The sequence below is a fragment of the Cucurbita maxima genome, unplaced genomic scaffold (genome assembly GCF_002738345.1).
Source record: "Cucurbita maxima cultivar Rimu unplaced genomic scaffold, Cmax_1.0 Cma_Scf00006, whole genome shotgun sequence".
Taxonomy (NCBI): Eukaryota; Viridiplantae; Streptophyta; class Magnoliopsida; order Cucurbitales; family Cucurbitaceae; genus Cucurbita; species Cucurbita maxima.
This window is the reverse complement of record NW_019272022.1, coordinates 3,959,479-3,974,647: the sequence shown is the minus strand read 5'-3', so window position 1 is coordinate 3,974,647 and position 15,169 is coordinate 3,959,479. Positions and strand designations below refer to the sequence as shown.

Genomic DNA, 15,169 nt, shown 5'->3' with positions numbered 1-15,169 from the left:
CATTATGGTTTTATCCTTATAATTACAGGCAGGTTTAGGGATTATGATTAGCTGAAGAAACAAGCGTGGTGTTGTTATTATAAAGAATTTAATTGCGTGGGGATTGATTACAAAGTGGTCACATCTTTTCTTTATTTGAATAATATTTCAAGCCCACCCTTAACAAATGTGGTCGGTTTTGACTTGTTGCATTTGGTCTTTAGGATTTTAAAACGGATAAACATTTCCACACTCTTGTTTAGTTCCCCTCTCCAACGGATGTGAGATTTCACAATTCAACCGTGTCCTGCACACAAATTGTGAGATTTCACATCGGTTTGAGAGAGGAACGAAATAGTCCGTAAAAGAGTGTGAAAAACTCTCCCTAGTAGACGCATTTTGGATAACGATACGTAACGGGCTAAAACGAGCAATATGTATTAGCAGTAAGTTTAAGTTGTTACAAATGGTATCAAAGTCTGACATGGATGGTGTGTAGAGGATTTTGGACCCACAAAAAAGTAGATTATGATATCGAGAGAAAGGGAGGAGGGGGACATGATGATGGAAAGAATGCATAGTTTGTGAGGGACAGGACAAGGAAATGGTCCAAAATAACAGAGCCAGCAATGGTCCAAAAGGTGGCATTATAGGACACATACAATTCCCCACCTCAACCTCTGTCACACACTACTACTACCTTTAAACTCACACCCTTCCCCAAACCACACAACACCCTGTCACATTTCACGGTTCATCCGTTCACCATTAAGAAAATGATACGATCTTATATGAATTCATTTATTCTTAGATAATTATAAATTTTGTATGGATAACCATCTAGAGTTATGATATTTCATTAATATATTTTAAGTTATTGATAACAATCTTTATACTTTCTTCGGTTTAATGACTAAGTTTCTTTGCAATTTGATGTAATTTTAGTCGTATACTTAAAATAGTTGATCACTTGGTGGGTAGGGATTGGAAATTAGGTAATGATTTGAATTTGAATTCTTTGTGAAGAAGAAGCTAAAAAGTGGAGAGAAGAGGGTCAGGTGGAATAATGGCGAATTGAATTATATAATTTAATTTTTTTAATATAAAAAACGTGGGCCTGTACGAACACCACACCACGCACGTGCTATCTCAATTTTGAATGGAAAGAAAACCAAATGAAATATTTCTTATAAAGATGCTAAAGTTTATCCTAATAGATGCGTTTTAAAATCTGAGGTACAGCTAAATGAGACAAAATTTACTGGTAGTGGACTTGAGTTCATACAAATAATATCAGAGCTAGACATCAGGCAGGGTCCCACCAGTACACTGTCTGTTGGAGGGGAGAATGAAATATTTTTTATAAAGGTATGTAAACCTCTCAATAATACAGATTGTTTTAAAATTGTGAAACTGACCACCAAATCTTATTCCTGTCTAAAATGAAAATTGTGGACCGTTATTGTCCGAATTTTATTAGATATAAATTTAAAATTATGAAATAAACTTATAATTAATTAAAAAAATTATATTTATTTTTTACTGTTTAATAATAATAAAAAATTAATTAAGCAGAGATTTAAAATTGTGGGCGAGAGATAGATAATAGACTTGGCGACAAGAATTTAAATTAATTTATTTTATATACTTTATTGCATCGCTGGTTTTTATTTTATTTATTTTATTTATTTTTCCCTATTTTGTGAGATCGAGGGCGCGAGCGAGGAGCGACTGGAATTCCTGTAGATCTCAGTGAAATGAAGCTGCTAGGATGGTGGCTGATGCTGGTGGGATCGCTCCGGTTGGCCTCCGTTTGGTTCGGGTTCTTCGATATATGGGCGTTGAGGCTCGCCGTCTTCTCCAACACAACCAGTAATCTTTCTCTCTCAGTCATCCATTAATTTAGTTTCTGCAACTCATGTTCAAAATGTGCGTTGTGTTCCTCTCGTATCCAGATGCATGAATCTTGTACCGTTATCTCGTTGATTCTCCCGTGAATATTTGAATTCCATTGAATCAAAATTCGTACTACTTCTTTTATTGCGATGACGATGTATTGTCACGGACTGGAGTTCTTGTCCTGTGTTTCGATCCGTGACCAGAGGGCAAAGACCTAAAGCTGATATTTCCCCTTCTTCTCCTAGGCAATGCTGAACTCTGTTTGAATATTTCATTGACCAAAAAAGTGTACTCGGGAGAAGGACGAAATTTGTTGTTTCGTTTTTGTTGTGTTTCTTCGTAGATAGTGAAATTCGTAAATGGAACCTATATATGAAAGTGTTTTTCCTTGATCATACTATATTACCTATAAAATCAATCCACCCTATTAATTCTTAAGCCTGCAAAATGAGCTTAATCAGTTTCTTAGCTTTTGGTTTTGAACCCACATTTACTTGGTTAATCTAATTTGCCATTCCGCTGCTCATCTAACACACCCAATATCAAGTTTTCTTCAATTTTGGACTTCTGGGATTCTCCATTTCCACTATAATTTCATGCTATGCGTACATCCGTTTTGATTATAAGATTCTTAAACCGACGTTTATCAATGAAGGAGACGATTCAAAATGTGACGTATAAGAGGACTGTATACTTGTATACCTTCTCATTTATAAACTTCTATTTTTCATACTCAAAATTCTCTACAGATATTTTTATTTACTTTTATTATTAGTTTTTCTTTGCAAAATTGTGTTGGAGGAAAAACCACCATGGTAGGATATGTCCTGGTGCTGAAGTTTTACTCTCTTGTCATTTGAATTTGAAGGTGAATGAGTTGGAGATGTGTTAACTTGCTTCAGTAACCATGCCACAATCAAAATGATACCATGGCTCCTATTCTTACACAACATGCAATATGCTCAGTAGTAGAGTTTTATTGAACAAAATTTTAGTGGAATATTTTTCCCCTCTCCTTATGTTGCTTATTTTCTATTGTTGTTTGGCTTTTATATTATGTTTTAATGAGTGAATGTGTTATCTGGATTTAATGTCATGTTCAATTACTACTAACACTAGAAGCTTAGGCTGTTATATTATAGGAAATTTGTTTATTTAAAGTGTTTCTTAATCTTCTCAGTATGTGTGGATTAAGAACATTTGTGATAACTATTATTAGTTATAGAAGGATAGGCTTTATGTTGAGAAAATCGTTCCTTCTTCTCCTTATGTGTGTGAGCTTATATTTTAGTAAATAGGAAAATAACCAGCATGGATTTCAAGCTAGGGTCCCCTATTCTAATATTGCTTTAATTCATCTTTAATTCTAATTTATCTGTCAAGTTAAAGTTCATGTATCTATTTAAATCATGGCTTAACTTTTGGTGCCAATTCATGCCATTATCTTAGGGTATGCTCAATCCTGACTATTCTGCTCTCTCTTGCTGTCTTTGTTATAGTGACTGAAGTTCATGGAAGGACATTTGGAGTGTGGACTCTCCTAACTTGCACTCTTTGCATTCTCTGTGCATTCAACCTTGAGAATAAGCCCATTTATTTGGCGACCTTTTTGTCCTTCATCTATGCTTTGGGGCATTTCTTGACCGAACACTTGATATATCATACCATGTCCATCGCGAATCTCACGACCGTCGGCATCTTTGCGGGTATGATTGCTAGATTAAATTCATTGACTGATTGAGTTGGATTTGGACTTTCATACCCATTGTTCTTATATCCTATTCTCTTCTTGTATTCTCAAGTCCTAAACTAGAACAAAATTTTTTTCAGAAGAATTTATCTGAACTGATCCTATATATTGTTATCAGATCTAATACACAACTAATGGAAAGCCTGGTACTCTTTTTTATGATATATTTTAGCTAGCCATTTCAATCAATATTAGACTGATTTTGTTCCCATTCACGGTATTGCTTTTATTCTGAAATATGATATTTGTTAAATGATGCTTCTTTTGTTTGGCTTTTTGATTTTGACTTCAAACTTTGATTTAAACGTGAAGACCTTCATTGATGTTGAACTTTTTGTTAACAGGTACGTCAATAATATGGATGTTGCTCCAGTGGAATGCACACCAGAGAATTCATCCCAAACATTCTTGATGAGGTAGGTGCTTGATTTGAATCTGCAGACGAATTTATTTTCTTAGTTTCAGGTTGTTGAATAAACAAAGAACATTTTCCATACTAGATTAGCTTTGGAAACACTGTTGACCTTCAAAACCCTTGTCTTACCTGATACAATTTAGCCGGCTTTTGTTCAATGGTAATGCCCTTTTTTGCTGATGCTGACGGGCTTCCAACTAGTACTGAAAATGGAACTAATTTAGCTGCCATCCCGAAGGAACAAGCCATTTGCTTTATGAGGTTTCTTTATTGTAGTCTTTAGTTTTAAGATGGCATTGTTTTTCTGGACGGCTGTATTCTAGCGTTTTAATGTTTACCGAGATTAATGCTCTTGCAATTTAATTCCTGTGAAATTTCTGACATGATCGATCCCCTTTGCTTCTGCTATTATGTGTTCTCTGAAGCTTACATCCATTTATTGTTACATCTAATGGAGAATTTAGAAATTATATTTCAAGTCGTATTGAATAGTGTTATTAAGACAATAGATTTTGAATGTGTATTACGGGATTATTAAATAAAGATTAGCCATGATGAATAATTCCTACTCAGTACACTAAACTCCTCTTCAGTTTGATAGCAAGGATTTTGCTTTTGCTTTTGCTGGTGCTTCCAACTATTTGAAACCGCTCAAACTCACTGCTAGGAGATATTGTCCGCTTTGACTTGTTACGTATCGCCATCAACTTCACAATTTTAAAATGAGTCTATTAGGAAGAAATGTTCACATCCTTATAAGAAGTGTTTCGTTCTTGTCTCCCACAAATGTAAGATCTCATAGTTTCTCTCTTTGGTTACTTGTGTTGTTTGTCTACTAAGGAGAGTTTTTCACACCTTTATGAGGAATGTGTTCCTCTCCAACTAATGTGGTCTACTAGGGAGAGTTTTTCACACGTTTATAAGGAATGTTTTGTTCCTCTCCAACTAATGTAGGATTTGACAGTTTCTCTGTTTGGTTACTCATGTTGCTTGTGGGACAACCTTATTCCAAATGTTTTGTTCCTCTCCAACCAACGTGGGATCTCACAGTTAGTAAGACAACCTTATAAGGAATGATTCGTTCCTCTCTCCAATCAATATGTAATCTCCAAGTTTCTTTCTTTAGTTATCCGTGTTCCCAGTGAAGGAATTGGCATGCGGAATTGACAGGTCCTGGCCTCCTTACACAGCATTTCAATGTTTCAGTGCGCTCAAATTGATGGATATGATATCCAAGTAAAGCCATTCACGCATTCAAAAGGAAATAAACATGCACTTGAATTGAAACCACTCACCTTGGTTGCTACATGCAGCAGCTGAGCCTTGCACTTTATTCGGTTGGTCTTGAATTTCAGCCACAATTCTCTTACGGATCAAATGCAATGGCATGAGAGAACAAGCAAGTGGAAAACACACGTTTCTGGGACAAAACAATGTGTCCTACTAATCTTCATCATCACAGAGCGGCTGGATGGTATCAGTGATAAAAGAAAGCAAAATTATATTCTCATTTCACTTCCACTTGCTGCAGACTATTCTTTGTGCTTCTCTGGCACGTACAAGTAGCACTTTTTGTTAAATTCTATGCAAAATGAATGTTTATTGGCGGAAAGTGCCAAAGTAAAAGAGAATACAGTTCTTATCAAAGGAGAGGCTACAGCATCAAGAGCTAAAGAATTTTTAAAAGAATAAATTCAATGCCGCTATTGATTGCTGTATTCAACTCCACAAACCTCATGAATATGCCAATGCTTCCAAGTCTTTTGACACAAAACAGGCCTCTTCACTTGCAAACAGTAGGAATCATGAGTCATATTCTGCTACTTTGCATTCTTGATGCACAAAGAATACTTTTTGAGCTAAACAACACAACTCTGTACCTGATGCTCAAGCCAATTCAGTCAAGTATAGGTGTTATTAGCAACGATCAACCCAGCGTGTAGGCAAGCATGCTTTCCGTCCAGGCTGTTATTCGAACTTGAAATTAATTGTCAAGAATTCAATTCGTCGCATGCTACAAGATAAACTTGTCAATCATATGTTGGATCACACAGGCGCCATCGGAATTGTCTTTGTACCTATTAACCTGATAGAAATATGTACTTTGAACTTATTAATTGAGAACGATAACAAGGTCTGATCTAAGGATGATGACTTGCTAATTACGTCTAGTTTTGTGTTTGCCAGATAAAATTTTATTTTAGGCTGCAGGATGCAAACTTGCCTGAATGGTAAGGTGAGCATTATTCCTTTGTTTACTTTTGTGAAAGTCAACATCGACTCGCTCCCAGCTCATGCTCAATAAACCTTTGATCATTTCTTCTACAATGATTTTAACACAATAATACTACAATGTTAAAGATGGCCAAACTAACAAATTGTAAATTAAGAACTTTGGAAATCATGATCACGAAATCTCAAAAGAAACTTATGAATAAAATAACATGAGACGAACTTATGATACTCAATACAAGAACAGTTGATGTCAAATTGACTGGGAAAGTTAAAACAGCAACTATTAAATGAGTGCTTACCTTCCAAAACAGCTTTCTTGTATCCATTGGCTTCGGCCTCTGATGGCACATATAACTCAGGACTGGAAATTTTTGCCATCTCTACATTTACAATATATGGATATTTACTATCGCCTGATAACCCTTTGAGCTGAAAGGTAAAAGCCAGTGAGATAGTAGTTCAAAGTCTACATAGAAAGCTTTCATGGGTAATGTTCAAAATTACCTTTGGCAACTCTTTGTGACGCCTGATAGAAGATGTACACCATCCAACGACGTCTGTGTATAGTGTTAAGGTTTATATATAAACATAGGGCAATACAACTGTCAATCTGATGAGTTTACTTGAGAGTAGAATCAGTGACTCGAGTATTTTCAATCATCTTGAGTTCAACTATCTTTTCACAGGAATATAATGCTTGAGAGCGCCTACTTGAAAAATTGGGAAGCATCGAAGAATAGGGTTAAATTACAAATTTGGTGTTTCTAGTTTGGAGAAATTTAGAATTTAGTCTCGATGTTTTTAAAAGCTAGAACTCATCTCTATAGTTTGACTATTTATCAAATGCTGGGGACTATTTATAAATGTTTTGTCAAACCGTAATGATTGTTTACGAGGTTTTATCTAATGATAAGAATGAAATTCTAAATTTTAAAATCATAGGAACTAAATTCTAACCTTTTTCAAACTACAAGGACAAATTGGTAATTTAACTGGAGTAGAGAAATAATGACAGGATACTGTCGTAACGTGCATTAGCATAGGTAACACGTCGTCTAAACGACTGCAAAGCAGATCTGCAGTAGAAAGACCACAATATTATTACAGGTGAAGATGAATTTCTCTAGAAGCAGGCAAGAAATTGTTGTGAACTTGAGCTCAAAAAGAGTGGACTCACAAGAATTTGAGATCTTCACGATCACCAGCCATATGAAAAAGAAGGGGGCATTTTCCACTGTCCTTGTCAATTAAAAATAATTGCCTCCCAGTTCTTCCAAAGAAATATGATGTGCCAACAGCTACTTTTTCCAGGGCATAAAAGCCACAACACATAGGAACCTGAAACGTGAAAAGTGCTTCATAAATTCAAGAGCCACATACATGACTAGAATACTATAACCTTCAAATTCTAAGATAGATTTACTCCAGCAAAAGAATCTATTTCAGAACGAAACCTTCGTTAAAATGAAGAGTTTGATTGTAGTCACTAGCGAATTGTCAATGAAGCCGAGCACGAACAAATCAAAGGGGAGAATAAATAGTAAAATAGCCTATATATGGTCACAGTGTATTTTCTAGAAAAGGTGCAGAAGTTTTGAATTTTTCAGCAATGTCAAATTATGATCAAAGTAGCAGAAGTGACATTTAAGCATATCAAACAAGAGAGCAAAAAAACCATTGATTATTCATTCACCTGTTTATGCCCTCTTGAACCCAGATGTGGGGTCGCACATGTTATAAAATTAATTGGTTCCAGCCCTGCTATTTTTCCTTTAAATTCCTCTTCTTTGCTTTGATCTCTAAGCCCATGTTTGTCATACTCTCCATTTACTTGGACATCTTCTCTTAGTGCATCTTGCTCATAAAGCTTTGCAATGGCATACCTTGCTATCAGTCCGCCTAATGAATGGCATACGAATGAGATCTTTTGGACACTGGAATGTCTCCTAATAACTGACAAAATCTGAATGAAAACATAATCAAGGCTTGACATATGAAAAATAAACAAAATCTATATGGCAACATGGAAATATAAACTTAGTTTTGAAAATGATGAAACACCTCTTCTGCTAGTCTTTCTCCCATCACATCAACACCATCAAGAGTCAATGTTGAGTAATTACGTTTACTGCCTGCAAATAACACAAGTATAGTTGATGACATTGTACTCATAAAAGAAGCTTGTTACAAAGTGAACACAAAGGAATTCAGACAAAAACAGGACAACCAGTAGAAAATATGAAAAGGGTAAGCTTCCTTTGCGTTGTGTATACTTTAATTGTTGAAATTAAAAGAAGATCACATTGAAAGACTCACAATGAACAACCATATCTTCAGGATACATCTTCAAAAACGCCTCCGCTGCATATTTCCAATCTTTGGCACTGCCAATGCATCACCCAGAAAAGGATAACAATCGACTATGTAAATACCAAATGGCATGGATTTGTTTACAGTGTAAAGAAAAGCCCATTAATAGTTTGTTATTAATTAGTGTTTAGGACCAACTCTTTGTTAAAATAGTTGGGGCTTAGCTGGCCAACATTCTACAGCTAGAGCTAATACCTACCAGAAGTAGAACAATACGACCCACTATTGATTATAAGATAAGTCGTCCGTTATCCTATTCAGTAAACGAAATCAGAAACCAATATAGAAACAGTACCCACATAAATGCAAATGAAATACTAAAGAGAAAACATTATAGAGCGATGAATTGGGATTTCAATTGCTTGAATCATAGCAACAACCAAAAGAATCTCATAGGAAAATGGAGTAACCTGCCAAAGAGACCGTTAACCATTATAAGAAGGTGGGTGGGCTGCCGACGATCCCCAGAGCCATTGACGACGTCCATATCCAAATTCCCTTCCTCATCGCGTTGTACTCTGAAACATCCGCATCCGAGCATAGGTAAGGAAAACGATACTGTACGATTTCCATTCTTCTTCATCACATTTCTCGCTTCTTCTCTCTTCTCATTCTCCAATCGTCCTCTGGTTTCCCCTTGGCTCATAGCCTCATAACTCGGCTTCCCCAATTCCACAGAAGCCATAAGAAAACGTCAGAGTCCAAAGAAAACAAGAATAATCAACGAAAGAAGGGGAAGAGAAGTCGGCTAAAGTCGGCTAAAGTGGCGTCGTCGGTGTTTGAAAACAGAGCAGAATGAAGGCCTTGAATTCTTCCGTGCGAACAAGGTTTTCGTTGAAAGCGGTTGAAGTAGTTATATGGGAAAATGGTACGACTAGGGCCACACCGTCTACTCGCAACCCCACCGGCTTACAGTGAAGACCCATTGCCATAGTCTATTGAATCTGCAGGAAGACGAAGATGCAGAGACCACCATTTTCTCTTCTGCCGCCGATTCAGAATTTTCCCGAACTTCACTGCCGCAACCACTCTGACAATTCATTTCCACACATTTCCATACAGCAACTTCGATTTGAAGAAATGGAGTGGCGATTTCGAAGTTGAGAGTAAATTTGGGAAGCTTTTGGAAGTGGTGGATCTGTCGGCTCCTCGTTGATCAAGACTAAAATCAAATGGGGCCGCAGAAAAGTAGAAGAAACAGAGCACCGCCCATCTCCATTTTCAACTGTTTGGAATTTCGACCTCACCCACCCTCTTGGTGGGTGACTCAAACATTCGGCAAATTATACTTCGCCCAATAACTTGCCGCCACGTTTCAGATACTCTGAACTCGAAACCAGGCGATCGCCAACCCAATAATTATAATATTGCCTTTTTTGTTTGGGGGCTTTTCAACCTTTTGGTATAAGCTTACGTGAATTTCCTCCTTATCTTTGCTAATTAATTTAAGTTTAATCAATACTTTTCTTTAATTATCTTTACTTATTGGTAATTCTCGCACGTGCCATGCCGTCCAGTTTGATTAAGGAAATTTCAAACTTTATGGTAATTTTTTTAATATTCCATTAAATAATTTAGCTCATGAAATATAAAGATTTAAATTTCTGAACTGGTTATTTTGGAAGGTCTATAATTATTATTATTATTATAATATGATATATTTAAAGATTAGGACAATTTTTCTTTGGTAAAAGTCAACAAGACAACTCATTGACTTTCAATGTAAATAACAATAATAAATAAGGGATATTTTTGACGTCTAAAACTATCCGGTGGGACCCAGCACTATCTATCCTACCTACCCTGCCCTGCCCACCTGCGTCTGCCCGAAAATATATTGATTCCCGATTATCAACCTCATTAAAGAGAAATGAAAGTCTACCAACCCAGAAAATTAAAATTATTATTATTATACAATCAATTTAATTTTAATTTTAAAAATGACTTTCGAATTATCAACTAATTTTATGATTTATTAAAAATATAAAGATTAAAATTGAATGGACATTAAAATTAAGACCTAATGATGAACTTGTTGGATGATGAAAGGGAAATGATCATGATTATAAGAATACTCTCTCAATTGGTATGAACCCGGTATGAACCCTTTTGGGAAACCCTAAAGTAAAGCCATGAGAGCTTATGCTCAAAGTAGATAATATCATATCATTGTAGAGAGTGACCGTTGCTAGAGGAAATTTCTTAATTTCACAGGACGTACCAAGTTGCTAAATATTTATAATTAATATTCTGAATATTCTTATTACCCATTTGCACCTCATACTTGGATAACCAATGGGCCCAGCAGAGCCAACCTTGAAGCTACCAAAGAGACGACTCTGAACTGAAAAATAATATCTACAAACATATGAATCTGGACATGGGTTTATGAGATGAAGAGGCTAGATTAACCTGAATCTCTCTCCATTATCTCTACAAGGAGAGTTGATGAGCTCAATGGATGACTAATTTGAACTGTAATTCGAATATCGCCGAGTAACTTGTAGCAAAGTTAATAATTTCGGGAGACATAAGATGTTGAAGAACATGCCATTAATGAATTAACAGAAACAGATGAAACAAACTGCCTACCTTAGCAACTACTCCTTATTCAGAACTTTAGGAACTCTGATATACGGCTCATCAAAGACTGGAACTGCGCCGATCAAGGCCTCTCTGAGGTAAAAAAATAAGATAATAGAGTTATGATCGAACTTTCCTGCCCAATGTTGTAACAGTACAAGTTGCAAATAACCAGGTTACCTGTTTTCGAATGTTTCAGAAACATCATCCCGCTGATTGCCACCTTCAGTATCTGTAAATATTAGGAAAATCAGTATGCTGCACTCGAGCGGTTTGTCTTTGTTGAGGATTGTTGGAAGAGGAGTCCCATATCGGCTAATTAAGAGGTTGATCGTGGATTTATGAGTAAGGAATACATCTCCATTGGTATGAGGCCTTTTGGGGAAGCCAAAAGTAAAGCAATGAGAGCTTACGCTCAAGGCAGACAATATCATACTATTGTGAAGGGTTGTGATTCCTAACCGTCCTGAGGTTTTTAGCATTTTAATAACTTGATAAAATTCATGATCCAAAAATCTCCCAGAATGAAATATAAAATCTGTGGGTGGGGGGAGCAGCTTTTTTGGTATCTGAAATCGTAATCAATTATCCTGGCCATGATAGCTCAAGTAAAAAGTGCGAAGTTTCGGATCCTATTGCTGCTATCCCCATCCACGATGTGCTTCATGGCCCCACCAGGGTCCGTCGCGGGAAGTAGACAATGCCTCCACATCTTATGATCATTATTTTCCAATGAAAATAACGATTATGTGATTTAAATTTCCATTTTGGATAGACGTGCGATTTGAAATCAACAATTAACAGTGAGAAACAAGCGAAAGCATGGCTAGAAGAACGAAAACAAGTTGCAAAAGATTAACAGTAATGAAATGCTAAGAGTTGTTGCATGTACCTGCCCTAATGGAAGGCTCAATGCTTTGAAGATCAACCGCCTCGAGCTGCCCAAACCTAAAACATAATATTATCATTTCAAGTTATTAGAAACCGCAACAGCCAAGATAATAAACTTAACAGAACGGACAATTTCATTGGAAAAATGAATAACCCAAATAGAGAGTTAACAGAATGAAAAATTTCGTAGGACAAATATATAATCATGTTCCCAGTGCTTCTATCTCAGCACATAGTCTAAACTCTTGAGTGACTCAACCGACATACAGATATAATATTTTAATCCAGTCAGTTCTAGCCAGCATCTCAACCTACTATTTTTACTTTGAAGAATTTGTTAAAAAAATCTCCAAAATAAAGAAGTGTGTAAGAAAACATTTTGTGGGCATAAAGGGATGGTGCCACAGTGGTGAAGTCACCTCATTAAGTGCAGATTTGGTCTTGCAATCCTGAGGAGGAAGATATCGGCTTGGACAAGCTCAAAAACAGAATTGTGACTTTAACTTCCAAATTGGCGTGGCATCTCTCAAAAGACAATGAAAGAAAAAATCCCTAGATAAAAATCATTATTAGCAAATATGGTTAAATGGCTGCTTTACTTTGGAAACTACAACAGTAAAAGTCCCTAGAACTTCATTGCAAGAAGTATAGAGAGGATGAAGGTAGCTTTGAATGTTGAGGTGGGTAATGACGTCTCAATTTCTTTTTGGTCAGAACCTATAAAGGAGAAAATTTTCCAAAATGTTCTAACTCAGTAATTTTGACTCCATCATGGTCTGGGATCACTGGAATATGACTAATGGTGGAACCTCAAGTTTCGAAGGCTACTTAATGATTTAGAACTTGTTGAGGGAACAGACCTTTCATTTCTTCTGGAAAATGTTTGAATTCCTGAGTGACGGGCTATGCTCAGATGGAGTTTGGATTCTAGTTGCCTCCTTTGATTACACCAGCTCATGGGAGCTTGAATTCTGAAAATGTGGTTAAAGAAAAGAACCCCGTGTTCTCTCCTCTCAGGCTGGTTCATTCTCTGTAAGAAAGAGGAAGAGAATTGTTGTCATTTCTCTTTTCATGGTCCTTTCTCAAAGAAAATTGGGATTCTTTTTTTTTTTCACGGTGCTTTGCCAATGATGCCTCCCAGTGTGTCGAACAGCTTTTATTCAACCAAACCTTTACTCCTAAAGCTCAAGTCGTTTGATCTTGTGCTATAATGAAGTTTGGGGTTTAACTAGCTCAATTCGCTTACCTTGGTGCACTCTTATTTTTCGTAACTATGATTCTATGCTTGCTTTAGTACTAATTGGGCTTGTCCTTTGTAACCCCCTATAATGCACCTTTTGAAACTTTTCACTGTTCGAAGAAGAAGAAGAAGAAAGATGCGGGTGATTACAATGGTAATCCTAATGTGGAGGGTCCTCTAGATTCATTAGTTCGATGCTTGCATATTGTTAAGAAATCTATAATGACCATTGGGAGGAAATCGAAGTTTCAAGCATTCAAAATTTCAAAGCAAAACTAGAGATATCAGAACTGCATTTTAAGTGTGCCAATTCGCTCATAAGATCATTGTTAACCCCGAAAGTTAATGTAAAACAGGTTATAAAAACAACCTAATTTAACTTCCTGTCTTTTAAGAAATTGTACACTGTCAATTTTGGTTGTCTTTTTTTACTTCTCCCTAAAAGTCACACTCAAACAAGTTTCGCAATGTCGCTACAAGTTTGATCTTGTCACCCTTTCTTCAGCTGAGAGGAGTAAATGTAAACTCATAGAATCTGATTTTACAACCTGCCCCTGAAGAATTCCCCTCAATTTGTAGGGCATAAGAGGCAACTGTCTCATAGTAAGTTCCCTAGAGGCCAAACACCAACAAATACAATCATCTTTTCAGTCTCACCTAAGATAACAACCAAACATTTACGATAACCAAGTTTGAGTGTTTCCTACAGAAGCCACGGTTGCGGAGGTCACATACTTTGAACAGCATTCTTTTACCCTAAATTTATCCAGACGCCTAATATCTTTCAAGGTCTATCAGTTTCTGTGTGCGTGCGAGAGAGAGAGAGCGGAGCTTACCAGTCAACAACCTGTCGAATCTTGGGAGCAAATTCTTCAACCTGAAAGCGAGAAGCGGATTTTACTAGAAGAAGAAGAAGATCGAAGAAACAGAAGAAAACATTGAGATGGTGAAGGCCTCACATACCTCACTCGGATTGAGGGAAATTCGAGCTGTTTCAGCTAAACGAGGAACATCGGGAGGTTGAAGAGAGGCACGAATTCCAGGAGCAGTCGAACATTTCTGGATTCTGATATTAGAAACAGGAAGCGTATTCAAACTGGTGGAGATGAAGATTTGGGGATTCAACAATGGAAGTGATGAAGCTCCTTTGAGCAAACGCAGAGCTCCACTTCCCATTTCCAAACGCGAAGGGGGAGATATAATTTGGAACCACTGCGGCTCTATCTTTACATGTATCGTTTTGGAAAAATATCCCCACAGAATTAAATTATATTTTCGGTTAAATTTCAAAATTTGTCTTTTTTTCTGATTCACAAATAAATAAATTTGGTCTTTTACTTTTAATCTCTAAGAATACAAATTTTATATAAATTGAATTATGTTAAAATATAATATAATTCTATAATTTTAAAATAGATTTCGAGTTTAAAATAAAAGGAAATTAAAAAAAGATGAATATTTATAAAATCAAATTGAAATTAATATATTTTATAGGTAATTGAAAATACGAAAATAATTTTGTACATATAATTTGAAATTAATTTATAATTAATGATTAAGTTTTCGTGATGTCCTATTACAAAAACCAAATGTAGTAAGATAGACTTTGGAAGAACTTTAAGTCAATTATTTAAATAAATATGTCTAATAAATGAAACTGTCGATAAAGCTCAATTGGTAGAACAAATGACTGAAAATCTTCATGCCACCAATCTACTATTGAAAATAAAGATAATGTGTAGAAAATGACCGGTACATCTCAGTTAGTAGAGCAGAGGATTGAAAATCTTCGTTTCACCCATTCAAA

General features: G+C 36.1%; 3 protein-coding genes across 6 annotated transcripts; 1 reads left to right on the top strand and 2 right to left on the bottom strand.

The window, feature by feature from the left end:
- Window positions 1–1,643: 1,643 nt before the first annotated feature.
- LOC111480332 (ergosterol biosynthetic protein 28) lies at window positions 1,644–4,451 on the top strand. 2 transcript variants are annotated; one of them, XM_023125310.1, is made up of 4 exons: window positions 1,644–1,851; window positions 3,378–3,584; window positions 3,973–4,044; window positions 4,129–4,451. In XM_023125310.1, the coding sequence occupies exons 1-3, from the start codon at window positions 1,737–1,739 to the stop codon at window positions 4,038–4,040; spliced, it is 390 nt and encodes a 129-aa protein (XP_022981078.1). In that variant the 5' UTR covers window positions 1,644–1,736; the 3' UTR covers window positions 4,041–4,044; window positions 4,129–4,451. The 2 variants fall into 2 exon arrangements, with proteins under 2 accessions (XP_022981078.1, XP_022981077.1); XM_023125309.1 differs by having other exon boundaries at window positions 3,973–4,451.
- A 1,073-nt stretch (window positions 4,452–5,524) lies between these two features.
- On the bottom strand, window positions 5,525–10,194 carry LOC111480282 (putative lipase ROG1). Of its 2 annotated transcripts, XR_002717775.1 has the most exons (11): window positions 9,059–10,194; window positions 8,595–8,662; window positions 8,340–8,410; window positions 7,972–8,241; window positions 7,456–7,616; window positions 7,299–7,354; window positions 6,783–6,835; window positions 6,578–6,707; window positions 6,268–6,365; window positions 5,924–6,129; window positions 5,525–5,829 (listed from the first exon to the last, which is right to left on the bottom strand). XR_002717775.1 is itself a non-coding variant. In XM_023125238.1 (10 exons), the coding sequence occupies exons 1-10, from the start codon at window positions 9,331–9,333 to the stop codon at window positions 6,058–6,060; spliced, it is 1,254 nt and encodes a 417-aa protein (XP_022981006.1). In that variant the 5' UTR covers window positions 9,334–10,194; the 3' UTR covers window positions 5,525–6,057. The 2 variants fall into 2 exon arrangements, 1 of the variants encoding a protein (XP_022981006.1); XM_023125238.1 differs by having other exon boundaries at window positions 5,525–6,129.
- Window positions 10,195–10,882: 688 nt separating this feature from the next.
- LOC111480328 (glutamyl-tRNA(Gln) amidotransferase subunit C, chloroplastic/mitochondrial-like) lies at window positions 10,883–14,603 on the bottom strand. 2 transcript variants are annotated; one of them, XM_023125303.1, is made up of 6 exons: window positions 14,326–14,603; window positions 14,199–14,239; window positions 12,124–12,179; window positions 11,412–11,463; window positions 11,241–11,324; window positions 10,883–10,992 (listed from the first exon to the last, which is right to left on the bottom strand). In XM_023125303.1, the coding sequence occupies exons 1-5, from the start codon at window positions 14,536–14,538 to the stop codon at window positions 11,249–11,251; spliced, it is 438 nt and encodes a 145-aa protein (XP_022981071.1). In that variant the 5' UTR covers window positions 14,539–14,603; the 3' UTR covers window positions 10,883–10,992; window positions 11,241–11,248. The 2 variants fall into 2 exon arrangements, with proteins under 2 accessions (XP_022981071.1, XP_022981070.1); XM_023125302.1 differs by lacking the exon at window positions 10,883–10,992 and having other exon boundaries at window positions 11,106–11,324.
- Between the last annotated feature and the right edge of the window lie 566 nt (window positions 14,604–15,169).

Excerpts from the sequence above, each read along its gene's own strand:
- LOC111480332 (XM_023125310.1), top strand. The coding sequence starts at position 1,737 with ATGAAGCTGCTAGGATGGTGGCTGATGCTGGTGGGATCGCTCCGGTTG. Across the intron at positions 1,852-3,377 it reads CGTCTTCTCCAACACAACCA|TGACTGAAGTTCATGGAAGG; the intron begins GTAATCTTTCTC and ends TCTTTGTTATAG. Across the intron at positions 3,585-3,972 it reads GACCGTCGGCATCTTTGCGG|GTACGTCAATAATATGGATG; the intron begins GTATGATTGCTA and ends TTTTGTTAACAG.
- LOC111480282 (XM_023125238.1), bottom strand. The coding sequence starts at position 9,333 with ATGGCTTCTGTGGAATTGGGGAAGCCGAGTTATGAGGCTATGAGCCAA. Across the intron at positions 8,663-9,058 it reads GTTAACGGTCTCTTTGGCAG|TGCCAAAGATTGGAAATATG; the intron begins GTTACTCCATTT and ends ATGCATTGGCAG. Across the intron at positions 7,355-7,455 it reads CGTGAAGATCTCAAATTCTT|ATCTGCTTTGCAGTCGTTTA; the intron begins GTGAGTCCACTC and ends TTTCTACTGCAG.
- LOC111480328 (XM_023125303.1), bottom strand. The coding sequence starts at position 14,538 with ATGGGAAGTGGAGCTCTGCGTTTGCTCAAAGGAGCTTCATCACTTCCA. Across the intron at positions 14,240-14,325 it reads TTTCCCTCAATCCGAGTGAG|GTTGAAGAATTTGCTCCCAA; the intron begins GTATGTGAGGCC and ends TCTCGCTTTCAG. Across the intron at positions 11,464-12,123 it reads TGAGCCTTCCATTAGGGCAG|ATACTGAAGGTGGCAATCAG; the intron begins GTACATGCAACA and ends TAATATTTACAG.